General features: G+C 36.5%; 1 protein-coding gene and 3 non-coding genes across 4 annotated transcripts; 3 read left to right on the plus strand and 1 right to left on the minus strand.

Annotated features, from left to right (window-relative positions):
- Window positions 1-14,150: 14,150 nt before the first annotated feature.
- Window positions 14,151-15,265, minus strand: LOC116171083 (probable RNA methyltransferase CG11342). Its single transcript, XM_031487751.1, has 2 exons — window positions 14,948-15,265; window positions 14,151-14,896 (listed from the first exon to the last, which is right to left on the minus strand). Exons 1-2 carry the CDS (start codon window positions 15,242-15,244, stop codon window positions 14,363-14,365), a joined length of 831 nt encoding a protein of 276 aa, XP_031343611.1. The 5' UTR covers window positions 15,245-15,265; the 3' UTR covers window positions 14,151-14,362.
- An 838-nt stretch (window positions 15,266-16,103) lies between these two features.
- On the plus strand, window positions 16,104-16,222 carry LOC116172878. The gene has a single exon (XR_004145797.1). It is a non-coding gene; the product is annotated as a 5S ribosomal RNA (ribosomal RNA).
- Window positions 16,223-16,554: 332 nt separating this feature from the next.
- LOC116172879 lies at window positions 16,555-16,673 on the plus strand. The gene has a single exon (XR_004145798.1). It is a non-coding gene; the product is annotated as a 5S ribosomal RNA (ribosomal RNA).
- Window positions 16,674-17,456: 783 nt separating this feature from the next.
- Window positions 17,457-17,578, plus strand: LOC116172881. Its single transcript, XR_004145799.1, has one exon. It is a non-coding gene; the product is annotated as a 5S ribosomal RNA (ribosomal RNA).
- Window positions 17,579-17,862: the final 284 nt, after the last annotated feature.

Raw genomic sequence — 17,862 nt, forward strand, 5'->3', positions numbered from 1 at the left:
TGAAGCATTTTCTGTACAATTTGCATGATGCATTTGGGTGAAAAATTTAAGCCCCCAGTCCCTAAACTATTTGGTCAGTGCCGACAGTGTTATTCAATACTCCTAGGCCAAAAACGCGATAAAAAAGGCAACATTAGAAACATTAACGTCTGGTCCAAATGACATGAGCGAAGTAACATAGCATACCATCTTAAACAAAATTCAAGTAGACTGTCATAAGACAAAAGAAAGCTATAGGAAATTGTGGGAACATGGTCTAATCCGAGTTCTGCACTTCAGAAATTATTCCATCAACGGAACCACGCTGTGTACGATAGCATAGATGAATCACCCTACAAAGATGCACTGGCTCACTCGCCATAGATACCACCGGTAGTTTTAGTGACGGTAAAGGTAAAGCCACATGGTTGCAGATACAGAATGTTACTAACAAGTCAATTATTGGAAACAACATATACTCGATTACGATTTTATAGTAAAATCCATCAAGATGATGTACTTAGGGTCATAAGATGTACAGAAAGAGTTTCATTTGGATGAACAAAACGGCAACACTTTTACACGAAACAACGAAATGGAACAAGAAGCATCTCTTTCATACGATGTCCATATTGTAACAGTTTCGTACAATAAAGGGGTTGACGGTTGAACACTGTTTAAAATTGATTTCCTATACGCAATGACAAATGTTTTCTAAGACAAATTATTCGACGGATAGATCCCAAACAAATGCTAATGCTTCTACCTTACGGAAGTTTGGCCTTTTCATAGAAAAAAAAATTCACTTTATCTTAGCGCTATTGTGCAAAACGATACGACTATTCTTGAACAGAGGGTGCTTAAACCTCGACAATATAGAAACGAAAAATTGGATCTCCTGGAGAAATAGATACTGTTTTCTTGGATCTTCCTCGTACTATTACCTTTTGTTGTATAGAAATGATCGGGCAATGAACTTTCTGTTTATCTCGACTGCATCTAGTTTTTTGCTATATCAATACGAGTTTATATACCGGGTGATTCATTAGAAGTGATGAACGCTTGAATTTCGCGCGTAAGGTTTTAGTATTTTTTGCATTGTTAGATTGACGGTTTGAATTTCGTTAGTAATTTTTTTCTGTCATGACTGTCATTTAAGAAACCAGTGTCGCCGTTAATTGTTGTGTGCCATTTGCGGTTTATTACTTTTTCCATTTTGAACAATTTTTAGAGTTGATACACTAAAATGTGTAAGAAACGTGACTGTGTCTAGTGTTAGTTTATAATTTGTGGTAAAACAGAAGCAGTATTTGTAGATTATAAATAAGTAAACGATTTACTGAATGCATGATGATACACCACTGCAATTAAATAAATGATGATCAATTAGTACCAACTTCATAATTTTTTTGATTTGCGGGAAATTCAAATTGTCCTCACTTCTAATGAATCATCCGGTATTATTATAGCACCCAAAAGGCCAAACGAATTCAAGGCTAAACCGCGATAGTTCTCAGTACGAATTTACATGTATAGATATTTGACGAAAGCAGTACCTATGACCTGAAACTTTTAACTATTGCCTTTCAATGAGGCTACCAAAACGTCAGAGTTTCTTTCGAGATCGCTGCGTTCACAATAAAGCTGCGGCTTTTCAGGAATTCAAATAACTACAGTCTTTCTGCAATTTGGACTCATGGATGGTTTTCTTCTTTCGCTAATTTTTACTTTTATGGTTTACGTCACTTATTCTGCGATTTAAAAAAATTTTGCGGAAACCATTGCGCGTTTACTTTCGCGATTTTACTTTACGCTAATATTGCTTATTCCGCGAATTTTAGCGCCTCGGACGTTGAACGCTTTTTCTTTTCTTCTTTATCCATTTCCCAGCTGCACCACCGATAGGGAACAAACCAAATTGGACGGTTCGCCTCAAACCGCAACGCTTCGGTAACTTTCGCACCGCATTTCCACCTACCATACCATGAGCTGCATGCTTATATGTACAGGGTGACAATTTGAAAACTTACCACCCCCCATATCTTAGTAAATAAACGAGATATTTAAAAAAATCAAAATCCGTTTCGGTAATTCGGAGGGGGACTCACAATGACATAGTTGGCGACGCACCCCCTCACACCCCCTGCGCCCCAGCCACCCCAACTTTTAAATCTTAAATAGTGACCCCCCATGTGTGATACGTCGTTGGAAAGGTCTGAAAAAATGCTTTCCAACCATACCAAATAGCATTACATTTAGGTTAGTAATTATCGTGCAAATCAAAAAATAAACTAATATGATACATTTTCTAAAGTTGGCTTTTATTTCAATAAATGTTCAAAATGGTTTCCGTTCTTGGTAAGACAGTATTACTATGCGATCAAAAATGAGTTGCTGTCGAGTCGCCCTTTGAAATTTTTGTTTACATGGAATATCGTATTTAACTTGAACTTCCAAAGCCGACTCGACAGCAACTCATTTTTGATCGCCAGTTATAATCTATTCTCAAACTCTTGTCGAACCTTTTCAAATATTGGTTTTGCAATATTTCGACATTCTTGAATTATTCTCTGTCTTAAGTTCGTCTATGTTCGCCGGTTGCGTTTTAAATACGACAGATTTCAAATGTATCATATTAGTTTATTTTTTGATTTGCACGATAATTACTAAACTAAATTTAATGCTATTTGATATGGTTGGAAAGCATTCTTTCAGAGCTTTCCAACGACGTATCACACATGAGGGGTCACTATTTAAGATTTAACAGTTGGGGTGGCTGGGGCGCAGGGGGTTGGAGGGGGTGTGTCGCCAACTATGTCATTGTGATTCCCCCTCCGAAATTACCGAAACGAATTTTGATTTTTTTAAATATCTCGTTTATTTACTAAGACATGGGGGGGGGGGGGGTAAGTTTTCAAATTGTCACCCTGTATAATCTGTTGCCTGGCTGTATTGTCAATACGGAACAAACCAACTTAAACAAGGCCGATTTCGTTTTTAGCGCATTTCCAAAAAAATAAAAAATGCATGCCACCATGGCAACTTCCCATCCCTCCGTTTCGAGCTCCGTTTGTCCGTCCCTCCGCCTGCCCGTCCGTCCGGTCGCTACTAGTTCTTTATTTTAAGAGCTATTGTTTTACTTTTTTCGCTATTTGGTTCGCTATGGTGTCGAAGCTTGCACCAAAGAAGGTCTCTTGTCTGACTGTCCGTCTGTCTGTCTGTCCGTGTGCACGATAACTTTGCTTAGAAATGTCGGATCGCTTTGAAAATTGGTACGCATGTTCTTAAGGAGATAAGAAAGGTCGCTATTGTTTTTCAGTTACGTAGACTAACGGGTCAAAAAGTTGCAGCCCAAATACTGACCAAACCTCCAAAAAATGTGGTTCTTTTATCATTCTTGTTACAAAGAACATATGAATGTCCGGTTTTCTGTGTTGGTAAATATTCCTTCAACCTCAATCAACTATACAGGCGAATTAAAAAATCAAATTGAAATGACATGTAAAAAAAATAGGTTGAGCATGCGCAGTGCTAACTTTCTTATTTGTGGACGAATTTTTTTTGGTTAAATGACTGAAAACGCATTTGGCTGCGGGAAACTACGGACAAAGACTCTTAATATGGAAATGCGCTTTTTGTAAATCGTCTACGATTACTTTTTTAACTTAACCACGAAATTTCAAACCATTGTCACACTAATTGGCAGAAAACGTCAACATCAGGCTTAGGTTTTAGCTGGGATGGAGGCTGACAGATACTCTAATGCTTCAAGTAACTGGATCTCAGTATGCGAATTGCGAACACGTAAACCCAAGGGAGAAAAGTTTTAGAACTTAAGTACTTAAACCTGTAACAAGAGGAGACAGAAGGGGTTAATAGCATGAGACATAGTAGCACCTCCTTTTCCACTTTTTTTAAATTCTTTTAAATCCCAGTTTCAAGAACATTCCGTAACGGTCACCAATAAATATGTTTCGTCCTGACGTTCGCCTTGCCCTGTACTCTTTTCCGACACTTCGTTTTCAAGATTTATTTTGTCTTGGAGAGTACCTTCCTCCGACATACATTTTGACATCACCAATAGATATATTTCTTCTAGAGGTTCCAATCGTCCTTTGTGAAAGCCGCTCTTCGACAATCTGTGCTTGAGATATAAGGAATTATATCCGATCAAGATAAGAGGTCGAGGAAGACTATGGTTGGTAGAAATTAATTCCTTTGGTTGATACCCCCTCCCCCCCTTTCATTTGACTACAATGAAGGGTCAAACTTGTGCCCCCCCCCCCCTTCCCCTTTCCAGACACAACTAAAGGCATGCGTATGGAAAATCTGATATCGATTAGTTGTCGCATGTAAAAGATATGCACATTTACTTTCAAATCTCAGGAAATCATTCATGGACAGCAAGACAGCACAATTTGATGTCCGTCTGGCACACCTTCAAGGTATAGGCTAGCTAGTGCAAAAAATAAGAATGTTATGCCATGTGTATATTTAATTTTTACAATATGCATATGCTAGCCTTTACTAGACGCACATGCGATTAACATTTCAAAAAAAATGTCTCTACAAATAGGAAAGGTAGCATTGCGCACCCCTTGTGTTTACAATATGCGATATGTTTGCCTTTACTAGAAGCATATTTGGTTAAAATCAAAGAAATATCAGCATCAATCAGAAAGTTGACTTTGCCCAGTCTGCGCATGCGCACATTAATCGCTAAGATTTCTTTGTTTAGGTGCCAGAGGCATAAGCTACCGAATGCGGAGAGAACGAACTAATTGTCTGAAAAACTGTGGGAGCCGTTGCGGCCTCGGACGGACATATGCAGAAAGTGTCCATAAGAGCGCCTTCCAACATAAGTTGGAAAATGCGCAAAAAATCGGGCCAATAACCATTCGGAAAAAAGGACTAAGTACATCCCTTTATCCTTCCAATCTGACACTGACTTAATCATAGCTACATGATGAATGCGATCGTGAGGAAAAGATAATATTTTTACAAATAAACCTACCAGAAGATCGATTGTATTCCCTGGTAGAAGCATTATTTTATTCAATACTTTCTTTTCTTTACTTATCGAAATTGTAAACTTCAAAACGTCTAATTGTCCAGACGTAGTTGAGAATTAAGCAAAGATAAGGTAGGTATGGAGAGGATAATGTACTATGTAAACCAAAAGTAGTGCTTAGATAATATGCAATTAAAAGTGACCCTCTGTGGACATACTGGCCACATTTAGGTGATGGTGTGATAAGAAAGGTTTTACATTTATAAAGATATAAGTTTAAGTAAGCAAACAGTAAGAACATTCGTCACAGTTGTCTTTTTAGGAAAGCTTTCCAAATTGGTTTAGAAGACAGGTGCCTAGCCTATACTTTTATGGATAGGGAAAGAGATTATTTAGTAAAAGCATATGGGCGTAATTGCCTTAATCACCTTTATACCCTAAAAATAACCCGAAGCTCGACTTTTTCGTAACTAGGTAGGTACTTAAAAGGACACGATAGCCGTCGTCTCCAAAATTATCGGGTTTTTAACCCGTATTTGAGTTTTTGTTTATCTCCTTTCCTACGTAGCGAGATGAATCATTTTATCTACGTACGTGTATGATATTACGTAGGTAACACCAGTTTTGCTTTACATGTAAGTACGTGTTTTATAGAGCGTCACCCACAACAAAATGGTCAGACCACTATCACACACGCAGGCAGGTACACGAAACTAAATACAAATAACATAAATTAGTAGAATTTTTATAGTGCTCATTGTTTATTACATTTTGCAAAAACTTGCGACCCCGACCTGATTAATATGAACCTTCTTAATGATGATATGTCCTCATAACCCAGTTGTACTTGACCGAAGTCAACTAAATCTACATCAATATCAATTGAAATCAATATTTGCTCCCATTGCACACAATAAAGTACGCATGCACATTTTTAAGTCTATATGCATTTTTCTCTCGATGTGGTTTCGCAACATCCCTGCTGTAGCAATGGCACACGATTCTCATTTTGCCAAAATAATAGTAATACCTACCTAGTAACAGTCTATTATTCTTCAGTGGAACAAGTGTGACACTTTCTATACTTTCATATCTATAGTATCCTCTCATTTCCACGGCAAACATCTCATTTTTTGGTGTGGTGAGGATGTCTGCCATGCCATGCACTTTATGTAGAGCAAGAGTACGAAAAAATTAGTTCGAACTTTATAGAAACAGCTAGCTCATTTTTTAAATGGAGCATGCCACTTTCTGCGTTTATAAACATTGACCTATTTTTTTTGCTCTACATTTCGTACATGCATACTTGTTCTGCATCTGACACAGATTGGACCGTTTTAGTTAAAATCTCATTGTGGAGAGTAGGTACATTGTGATTTAGTCACAGTTGGATGTCATCTTTGCTTGAATTAAACACTTACTGATACTTGCATTGCGAAACTCCTTGAATTGATGTTCCGATTACTTTCTTCACGGAGTCGATGAATGCATGTAACTATTTTTAAATGATGAAATTGCCGGAACAGTTGTGGCTGGAGTTTGGAGGGTGAATTTTCTGATAAAGAATTATCAGGCATTTTTAACGAATTTTCCAACGAAGGTGGGTGCGCTGTTTCGGCCACTCTGTCTGTCCGTCCGTCCGAGGCCCTACAGTTTTCAATATGTTATTAGTTCGTTCGTTTTGGATTTGACAGCTTATGGCACCTGGGCAAGAAAAATCTTGACGATTAATACGCGCATGCGCAGTCTGCGCAATATCAACTTTCTTATTTATTAATATATTGCTGTGTTTATTTCGTCCGGCAAGATGAAATTTTCGGAAATTCTAATTAAGATGGACAAGGGCGGTGTCCTTTTTGTGTTATTAACTTTCCTAATTAATTTTATTAATTGTCGTTGGTCTATGTAAGGGCATGGCCTGGAGATTATGGTGCTATACGAGGAAGCGATCAAGTTTGTTTACATTTTATTTATTTATTTTATTGATTTAGAAAAATAATCGACCTCTATTTTTGTTGGCTTAATAACGTGCGTTGAGGGGATAGTCTTTGTTGTCAACTGTGTACGATTGGTTGTAATTTTTATTATCGGAAGAAGGGTTTTGCCTTAAATAGGACGTTAACAAGAAAAGCGTCGCTTTTAGCCACAGTCTATGCACAACTACGTCCCATTGAAGTTTTAATTAAATCAGCTTTTAGCCACAGCCAGCGTCGAGTTACGTTTAACTCAAGAGTTATGCGCTTCTTGCGAGTTCCATGGTTGATTTACGGCCAGTTGATAATTCATTTGAAGCCACAGCCAGTATCGAAAGTTTGCGTTCAATGTGAGATTGAATAGTGAAGAAGTTTCGTTTGTGAAGCCGGAAGCCGAATTCGCGGCTAATTATTTTTCTACGTTTGTTGTGCCTAATACAAAGTGAAGTTTTTTTGTTTTGCCGGCTGGAGGGTTGTAAAGTTTTTTCATCAAAGGCGCTTCCTAAGTTTGTTTTCAACGTGACTCAGTTTGAAGTTGAGTTTTTTTTGTGAACGTCTTTGTCTACCCGCAGAGAAGATGCTGCGATTGGCCGATGTCGTTAATGTAAGGTGTCAATTGTGTTACTTGAAAATTTTTGTGTACTGTGTAACTACGGATACCTTTTATTTGGATATTCCAATTCCCGGACAAGTAATGTAAGTAGTTTCACCAAAAATCGTCATGAAATCTTCATTTTCATGCCTACTTTATGCCAGGAAAGTGTTAGTTTCCATGACAAAGACAGACCAGTCTACTTTTCCTGCCGCCTGTCACTTTACCGACCGCATCTGTCACTTTACTGGCCGCACTTGTCACTTAACCTGCCGCACCTGTCACATTGCTAAATGTCTATAATGACTTCTGTCATCATTGACAGATTGGCATTAATCAAAAGTTCTATATGAATATTGAAATTTTATGTTAAAATACGATTTCGGGTAAAATTTAATACAAAACTCGTCAGTAAAATGACATTACTTGACTCGGAAATTAAAGTACTCGGCCTCAAAGGGGCCTCGCACTTCAATATTTCCTCCCCAGTAATATGTCATTTTCATGACTTTTATGTAAATAACTAAAGTGATAATTTTATTCTATTTGTAACAATTGTTTATGTTTTTATACCATTTTCCTTTTGTGTGTCAAGATTATATCGCACTTTTGTAATTTTCACATTAATTTTCCATGTGTTTCATTCTAACGACTTCATTTCTAATTTACCTGTGTTTTTATTGGATGCTTGCCCAAGGTCCATTTTAATTATTCAAAATTTTGCAGTTTAGGTATTTGAGTTGACCCATTATCTGTTAGAAGTTAACAGGTTAACTGAGAGCAGAGTCGAATCTCTCCCCTGTACTAGGGAGAAGTTTTGTGCCGTGACGTGATCATTATAAAAGGGAAAGAGCTAGGTAGGTTTTTATTTTTGTGTACGGTTTTTCTGGCCCACGGATCAGTGCACACAGCATTCGTTTGTGGCGCCCAACGTGAGACACACAGTATCCTTTTGTGGCGCCCAACGTGGGGCACTAAGCAATATTTTGTTGAAATTTTAACACAGATGCTTTTAGTAATGACTAACGTATCACATGTTGTAAAGATCAGATGTGCACATGAGCAGATTGCGCACAGCCACCTTGCTTATTTATTACCGTTTCCGCACTTACATATAGAATCAATGGTTTATGAAAGTTATGCCAGTTGTCATAAACCGTTGGTTATTAGAAATTAGAATTACAAAAAAAATGACTGATTGGATCTTAAAATAAATAGGCTTTAACCATAAAAATGCATTAACTTATTTCCCTTTGTACACATACACAGTCCCAATGTGACTTTATAAATCCACCTTGCAGAGTTCTGTGATCTTTTGAGAAGTTGAGATCATGTAGTATGATCTTTGGAAGTACTGATCAAGGCATGGAAAATCTGTTCAAGTTACTCGCTTTAGGGGGAAAACTTGTTTTCTATTCTCTTATTGTCCGTATTCAACGCAACATTTGCAATTTCATCATCGTCTGTGTTTGTGTTTTCATCCTACCATAATATTTCCTGTTGTATCGATATTAACAGGTGTACCTACTCTCAAAAAGCTCCTTTAATTACAATTAAATTAAACTTAGCGCATCTACCGTTACCGGTACCATAGTGTAAGCTCTTTACACTAAGCCGGTACCTACAAACTTTAACATGCGGAGCCCCGGGTTCCGGGTACTTAAATTGCTCTCGACGGCTCTGATTGTGAGTAAACGATATTTTTTACCAAACTCTGTCGTGTGTACTGTGAATTGAAGATTAACTTTGGGTTTTGACGTTGATAGCTACCTACCTACCTAGCTACAAAAATTGTTAATGAATTAATCATGTGAAATGTGGACTGTCGTCCGTCCCCATATTAGTTTACAGTCTGAGACATTAAGCAACGAGTACAGTAAAATCCGGTCCTGACTCCTGACTGTATACTGGTACACAGCCTATGAAGCATAAAAAAAAATTAAAAAATCAAATCCACGTATAATTTAAGGAAAAAATGTAGTAATAGAAGCGAATACCTACACAATGAGCCATATTAAAAAAAGTTGCATCGTCATACTAAATAAATGCCATAAGACGAGTTAATTTGCTATGCCTTGCCTCCTACTGTTTAATTTAAGCGTATTTATAAAGTGCACAACCTCTACCCAGCTGTAGTGTAATATACTTGCCTTTTGAATTTTAAGGCAATTCGAATATTAAAAATCACTATAATGTGACGCATTAACAACGGACCAAAAATAATCGTTTGCCGATGTTTAATTTGAATAGAAGTTTAATAACTGACGGGACGTAACCCACAATTACGAACAGTAGCACTTGACAGGCTGTTGTGATATATTGGACCTTTTTTACCCTCTATGACCCCCAATCAAAGCCAGTTGCGAGACGAGAAGATATTACCAAAACTCACTCGACCATTACTAACAGTACCGGTTTATAAAGCAGCTACATAATTAATACTAAAAGAGTTAATTAAAATCTGGTCTTAATAAGAATTATACCGTATTTGCATTTCGTTAAGTGCCACCGGAAGTACGCACTTGATGAAGTTGTACCTGGGACTGGAGAGATACAATAAAGTAAGTAGGCAACTTGATGCACCGAAAAATGTATTTGGGTACCGATATTGACAAAAATGAATAACCAATCGACATCAGTTGTCCTCAACCTTGAATTTCTAATTTTAAAAAAATCGAGAATAAATTTCATCACCACGCAAAGCATTAAATTTCGTTTATTTCTCCTAAAATTATTTTTAATGAAAAATAATAGCCTCACATTTTAAAAATAGAATTTATTATGGATTATATAAAAATAGGCAGGTAGGTATATCGAAAATCGAAATAGCCTCATGGAAACAAGCTGTATAGTAATCGCAACAGTGCGAGTGGATTGTCCTCACACAAAGTGTAATAAAAACTTAAGTATTATTAGAGATATCTGATCATTTGGATAAAATTTGCATGGACACAGTGTAGTGCTGAGATCTCAGACACTCAGACAGTCGTTTTGTTTGCTAACGCCAATTACTAAACAATATTGTGTACTAAGTGCCATTTGTTTGATTAGTTAAACATGAAACTTTAAGCAAACAGATTCAACGCGGAATGTTTTAATAATAACGTAAATATGGATCAATTTCCGATAGGAGTCTACCGAAAACCTGAACATAAAGATGCTGCTACAATCTACTTCAATTGATCCAATATCGAATATTCTAGAATCTAGCTAGATCATTAAATTTCATACGGCTTGGTGTACACTACAGCAAAATAGACGAAAAATACAACTGCGGTAGCAGGCATAATTTTAGTTTACCTATATCACTTTGTGTAAGTTTTTGAGACCCACTAGATACGTGGCAGATAGTTTCGTGGAGGATTGCTACCGCATAACGTGCGAATCATAAAACTGTTCAAGAAGTAGGTGACATTTTTTCCAATTTCCGTATGTGGCGTTTGATGAACATTAGATTTGTTTCCTTGCAGATATTAGGGAAAGTTAGGATTTCATCTTAGATTGAAGGCTTTTGTAAAGAATTTTGGCACATGTTTACGAACCCAATAAATTTTGAATTTCTTATTAATTTGGGCAAGCTGAATGGTTCATTGTACAATAAAGATGTTAAAAAATGACTGCGACAATAATAATGTTAAAAAATGTTATGTTAAACTTAAGTTTAACAGAGAATTGCAGAGAATTTTTCTTCGGACGGCTTTTAAAATAATGTTTATGTATAAAGAGCCCTCTCCCCGTTAGTCGTCTACCAAGAAGGTAATCATCAATAAATTTCATATTCCACTACCTTATAACCCAATAATTGACTAACCAATTTCGGTTTAAGCGCTTCATCTGCATAAGATTTATATGTACCTGTGTTATAATTAGCCGGAGATTATGTTTTAAAATAAAAATTCATCATTATAGTGTATACCCCCAGGTTTTACGCTAGCTTCGCACAACAATGACACCGAAACAAAATCAACCTGATAACGTTTAAAAATGTCAATCGGAATGGCTACTCTCTCCAAAATCTAACAGGATCCCGCTTAAATTTGAAACCGGAAAATTTCACAGGATCGAACACCAAGGCAGGACCCTCTTAATACTTTCTAAAATAATTTCTTACACCATGTTTTAAGGTTCCCATTGTACTTCCCTAGGGGATTTTTACTAAGATTTGCAAGGTAAGTTTCCAGGAGACTTGCGAGATGATCGGGAAATTTTGAATTTTAATTGCAACCCATTTTCCGCTTGTATTTATAAAAATTAATTTTGACTTACGACTGAATGAACAATTCATACCATGGAGTTTTTTCCTGTCTATTTTTTCTGTTAATCCACCATTAATATATAATAATAATAAATTATTTTGCAGAAAATGAAATACATACATTTGACGCAAGTATTGTCAATACATATCAGCCAAAGTGCTGGGATTAACCGAATTCCTATAAGGTAACTGTATTTATTATATTATGCAGCTGGAAATGCAACTTAACTTAAATGATCTCATAATGAGCCGGTGAATTGTTATTTGGTCGATTAAATTCAGAAAAAGAAGTAATTTTTGGCAATAATGTTATTGGTTTCCAAATATCCCTCAGTTTGATATGCTGCTGTATAATTTATTGAGACAGTAACCGCAGTAATCGAGGAAATTTGCACGTTTAATCAGAAAAATATTAAGCTTCGTTGTAAGAGTAACCCATCGAAGTCGGTCCAATATCAATGTGCAAGAAGAATGCAATAAATGCACAATGTGAATAATATTTTTTTTATTTTTACTTAATAGCTTATATTTTTGATTACCTAGTTAGTATAGCACATACTGTCTTGCACTTGCGACATTCTAACAATAATAGCGCCTAGAAGACAGGCAACGAATCTGACACCTATGCTTTATTTAAATCGCAACCAGCGCTGTAAACCGTTCGTTATTCAATGATCAAACTCAAAAATATTCCCATAATGGAATTGAATCAAAAACCTGTTTCTGTGAAGCAACACAACTTCACACGGTTCCTCATTTCTAAAAAATAGTTATTTGTTTCATTAGTACAAAAAATGTCAGTTTTCGGGACGAGGAAGATAGTTGCTGGACGACGCGTTAGCGGAGTCCAGCAACCTTCCGAGTCCCGAAAACGCATTTTTTGTACGAATAAAACATAACATTTTTTCTCCAAACCCCTTTACTTCAAATTGTATTCGAATTTAGATTCAGTCACAGTTTCACTACTAGTATAAGAACTTCTGCTTTCTTGTCCTCACGTGTCATGCCACTCTAGTTTTTAGGTTAACTTATAACCTATTCGTTCTGACTTCTTACTTCTCACCTCTCGCGACTTTGTAGGGAGCAAATCTTGAGGTAGCATGTTCTGCCGTTTCTATAATCTCTGGCGGAGTGCAATCCATGTCGCTATCAGTTTCAGTCATTTTATTGTATACACAATTAATATTGTTATATTTTGTATTGAAATAAAAAACTTACCGTACAGTTTTTTAATTAAAATTAATTGCAATTAACTTTTTCAAATTTTGAATTCAAAATGACAGATAAATAGTGCAATGGGTCTGAAGTAGATGGCGTTACGCGCGACGGCGTATTAAAATTACGTTCATCGAATATGTAAATTACGTTACACATGGTTTAAATAAAAATAGCGAGCGTAAATCATTTTCAATACATGTACATACGTATAGGTGACATCATTATTTGCATTGAATATGCAAAAAGATTTGATTTGTATGTATAGAAATATCTTATAACCTGCAATGTAAAACGATGTCAATGTGACATATCTCCGTGATTGTAATTTTTTAATTGGCCAACTTTCAAGGTCAATTTCTTTTTGGTACTAGGACCAAAAGTATCTACTTTTGTACAGTTGCCATGGTGAAAGCGATTAATCCGCAAAACGTCAATTTTACGTACCGAACACTGTCACAAAATAGCGTCTTATTCAGGTGGTTGGAGAAAAAATCATTTTTTATCAGTTCCTATTGCACCCACAATAGATAGGTTTATAAAAAAATCCTCATATTCAGCCTTAAAAATCGAAATCTTAAAAACAGTCCAAAATAAAAAAAATTTAATTTTTTACTTGCGGTTCTGGGTACATCCACATTCACAATAGTTGTACACTGTACAGTACTAAACAATTCGAATTGCGATGTTGACCTAGTGCTGAACCTCAGTTGAAAAAACAATAAGGGTTATTTGCACCTTCAAAGGATTAAGTTCTAAATAAATTATAACTGGTTAAGTTACGTTCGATTACCTGAAATAGTCGCAATCCATAAATGAGGTATTATAAGGTCCTAACTTCACAGCACCACATTTAAAAAAAACCTACGATGCACATATTTTTGATAGCTGGCAACCGCGCGGATTTTTAGAAGAGGGGGTCAAAAACAAGAATTTTTCCAAAATAACTTGCCCATTTCTGGTGGTTGTAGACATACTTGCCTGCATCATAGAGGAAATACAATTCCTCTATACCTGCATACAATTTGAAATGGCCAAAGAAATAAATCAAACAATATCATGCGCATCCTATTCATCAATATAGGTACATCCTGTCCTGGTGTGTCCTTTTTTGTCTTAATTATATTCATACTCAAATGTTTAGAAATACATTAATTTATTTATAATTTTTTTATATACAATACCTTTCTCAATTTAAATTAAAAAGATCCAGTAATGAGGTGAGGTATCAATCCGGTTACAATTCATAATGTTTCTGTATTAGCCTTTACATTTTAGGAAACTGTGCCGTGTCCACACCATCAGTACCTAACTAGATGAACCTCCAAATATATCAGTTAGGTAGTTCTAAAAATTGATATTTTTCTACCCCATGAAGTGTTAATGGTTTCTGTAACTTTTGCCACTCCCTCTACCTCTAATAAAACCTGGTCAATTTTGCACTCAATATTACTTCTGTCTTTCAAATGCTTGTAGTGCGCAAATTCGCTATTTGCCAATTTCATCCTCTTAACAGCCGATTTGTAACATTTCCAAGGTTGAGGTTCCACCACAACCATTGCACTGTCTTTGCAAATCTCTTTTAGAAATGTTTGTAAACCTACATCCCCGTAATTTAAATGAATCCACATGGTGATGGAAAAGCAAAAACAGGCACTAAATTTCTTTACACTGTATTTATCTAAAAAATTAGATATCAATAGATCTTTCTCCTTAATATTCATAAAATCAAGGCACTCGTATACAATGTGAGGATTATCAGTGTTCTCTTTAGCACGTTCTATTAAGATGGGATCTATATCTACTGCTAGTATATGACACGATTTATTCACATTATTTACTATGAAGTCGTATAAAGCCACAGTTAGATCCTGCAATTACACAACATGTAAGTGGAGTTACTTAGAGAACCAACGATATACCCCAGCATTGCATCCAATGTCGAGCATCACAAAAGGTTGGGACCTATCCCAAATATCTTTAGGAAGAATTTGAATTCTTTCACTGGGAGGATGAAACTTATAGTAGTTTATAAAATTTCCAAACTGCACGGCGCCTGGATTGCCGCCACGAAAATTTAATTTATCTTCCTCATTTAATGCCGCTGATGGTCGGTGATTTAACGAGTGGCTTGCCATGTTTGTGAAACAAATCTCATGCAGGTAAGCACATTTGGCACGACAACGAAAAATGAACAGAAATTGCAGACAATTTAACATAACCTGTAAAATATATCACGTTGCGTGTTGAACATTGATTTATATACAGGATGTTAGACAAGTAAAGGCTCATCGCTCACCTCAAACTGTACTTCACCATTGATTATAGCATAGCTTATTGTACCATGATTTATAATAATAATAATAATAGATTTATTCTGCAGTGTAGGTACACAATGAAATTACATATTTTACGTAAAATAAATAACAATAACACTAGCAAAAAGGCTCAGCAATCAGTTGTGCAGGTAAGCAAACGCCTGCAGAACTGGTCTTCCCTGCCACCCAACTTACAATTATAACACAAAACAAAGAACGTGGTCAGCTCAGTTTCTAACAAAATTATTATAACTATAAGTAAATAAAACAGCAAATTATAATAATGACGTATCTCATACAACGATCGCGATGGTGTTTGATCCAAGCAATAATATCCAACATGACTTTATATATTAATGGAAAACGTAATGTTCTCCCTTAAAAATATTTTGACTTTAAGCACAGAGTCCAATGCATTCTGTGACATGAAATTAATAACCTTATAGCAAAGAGTACGTTCTCTTTCCTCTTTACTATTTCAGAGATCATTTTTACCGGATGCCAAAGTGGAAATTTGTTTTTGATACTTCTATTGTTTTGTGCATTTTTATCTGAAAATGGGATTCTTACGCTTCTTGTCCTCGTGCGCAAGTTACCTAACTATGCGAATTGTTTAAATACTTTATTTAACCAATGCTATCGGTTAGAAAAGCGCACAATTGTAGGATTCGTGACTCATTCACATCCCTTGCGTGCAAAATTACGCTTTTTTTTAAGAACGATAACCTGCAAGTGTTTCCCTTGGAATACTAAATGTCTCGACAACGGCCATACCACGTTGAAAACACCGGTTCTCGTCCGATCACCGAAGTTAAGCAACGTCGGGCGCGGTCAGTACTTGGATGGGTGACCGCTTGGGAACACCGCGTGCCGTTGTCTCTTTTTTTTTAATTTTTCGTTCTCTTTCCCCTTTACTATTTCAGAGATCATTTTTACCGAATGCCAAAGTGGAAATTAGTTTGTTTTTGATACTTCTATTGTTTTGTGCATTTTTATCTGAAAATGGGATTCTTACGCTTCTTGTCCTCGTGCGCAAGTTACCTAACTATGGGAATTGTTTAAATATATGTAATTTATTTAAACAATGCTATCGGTTAGAAAAGCGCACAATTGTAAGATTCGTGACTCATTCACATCCCTTGCGTGCAAATTTACGCTTTTTTTTTAAGAACGATACCTGCAAGTGTTTCCCTTGGAATACTAAATGTCTCGACAACGGCCATACCACGTTGAAAACACCGGTTCTCGTCCGATCACCGAAGTTAAGCAACGTCGGGCGCGGTCAGTACTTGGATGGGTGACCGCTTGGGAACACCGCGTGCCGTTGTCTCTTTTTTTTTAATTTTTCGTTCTCTTTCCCCTTTACTATTTCAGAGATCATTTTTACCGAATGCCAAAGTGGAAATTAGTTTGTTTTTGATACTTCTATTGTTTTGTGCATTTTTATCTGAAAATGGGATTCTTACGCTTCTTCTCCTCGTGCGCAAGTTACCTAACTATGGGAATTAATTGTTTAAATACTTTATTTAAACAATGCTATCGGTTAGAAAAGCGCACAATTGTAGGATTCGTGACTCATTCACATCCCTTGCGTGCAAAATTACGCTTTTTTTTAAGAACGATAAAGCCTGTCTCACAATTGACGCCAACGTGAACGCTAACGCGAACATGAGCATTTAATTAAAACATGAATATTTACTATTTCCATTCACATATAACGCAACGGGAACGTGAAAAGTTGAAAACGTGAAACAAACGCGACAGTTGGTCAACTTTTATCTTTCCCGTTCCCGTTGGCGTTTTAAACATGCGCGCGCTTGCGATCCAGCCACATAACCTTTAAAGACCAAACTTAACTATTTTTGTACGAAGTATTGCATGATTATCCGTTTGTTGAATTGAATAGAATAGTCTGTGACTACCACAGAACACATTTTAATAAACAAAATATTCCGTGACAAAACTTAACACTCCAGGAGCGTAACGTTAATTGTGAGACTGCGAATTTGTTCATGTTCACGTTACCGTTTGCGTTTCCGTTGGCGTTTACGTTTGCGTCAATTGTGAAACAAGCTTAACCTGCAAGTGTTTCCCTTGGAATACTAAATGTCTCGACAACGGCCATACCACGTTGAAAACACCGGTTCTCGTCCGATCACCGAAGTTAAGCAACGTCGGGCGCGGTCAGTACTTGGATGGGGGGTGACCGCTTGGGAACACCGCGTGCCGTTGTCTCTTTTTTTTAATTTTTCGTTCTCTTTCCACTTTACTATTTCATTGATCATTTTTACCGAATGCCAAAGTGGAAATTAGTTTGTTTTTGATCCTTCTATTGTTTTGTGTATTTTTATCTGAAAATGGGATTCTTATTCTTACGCTTCTTGTCCTCGTGCGCGAGTTGCCTAATGCTATGGGTTAGAAAAGCGCACAAATTGCAAGATTAGTGAATCATTCGCGCCCCTTGCTTGCAAATTCGTGTTCGTTTATATACCAGTATCCACAGTAGCATAGAGTAAATT

Source organism: Photinus pyralis, unplaced genomic scaffold (genome assembly GCF_008802855.1).
Source record: "Photinus pyralis isolate 1611_PpyrPB1 unplaced genomic scaffold, Ppyr1.3 Ppyr1.4_LG5, whole genome shotgun sequence".
NCBI lineage: Eukaryota > Metazoa > Arthropoda > Insecta > Coleoptera > Lampyridae > Photinus > Photinus pyralis.

Bases quoted from the DNA above. Each gene is read 5' to 3' on its own strand.
- LOC116171083 (XM_031487751.1), bottom strand. From the start codon at position 15,244: ATGTTAAATTGTCTGCAATTTCTGTTCATTTTTCGTTGTCGTGCCAAA. The intron at 14,897-14,947 runs GTATATCGTTGG...GTGTAATTGCAG, and splicing joins ACATTGGATGCAATGCTGGG to GATCTAACTGTGGCTTTATA.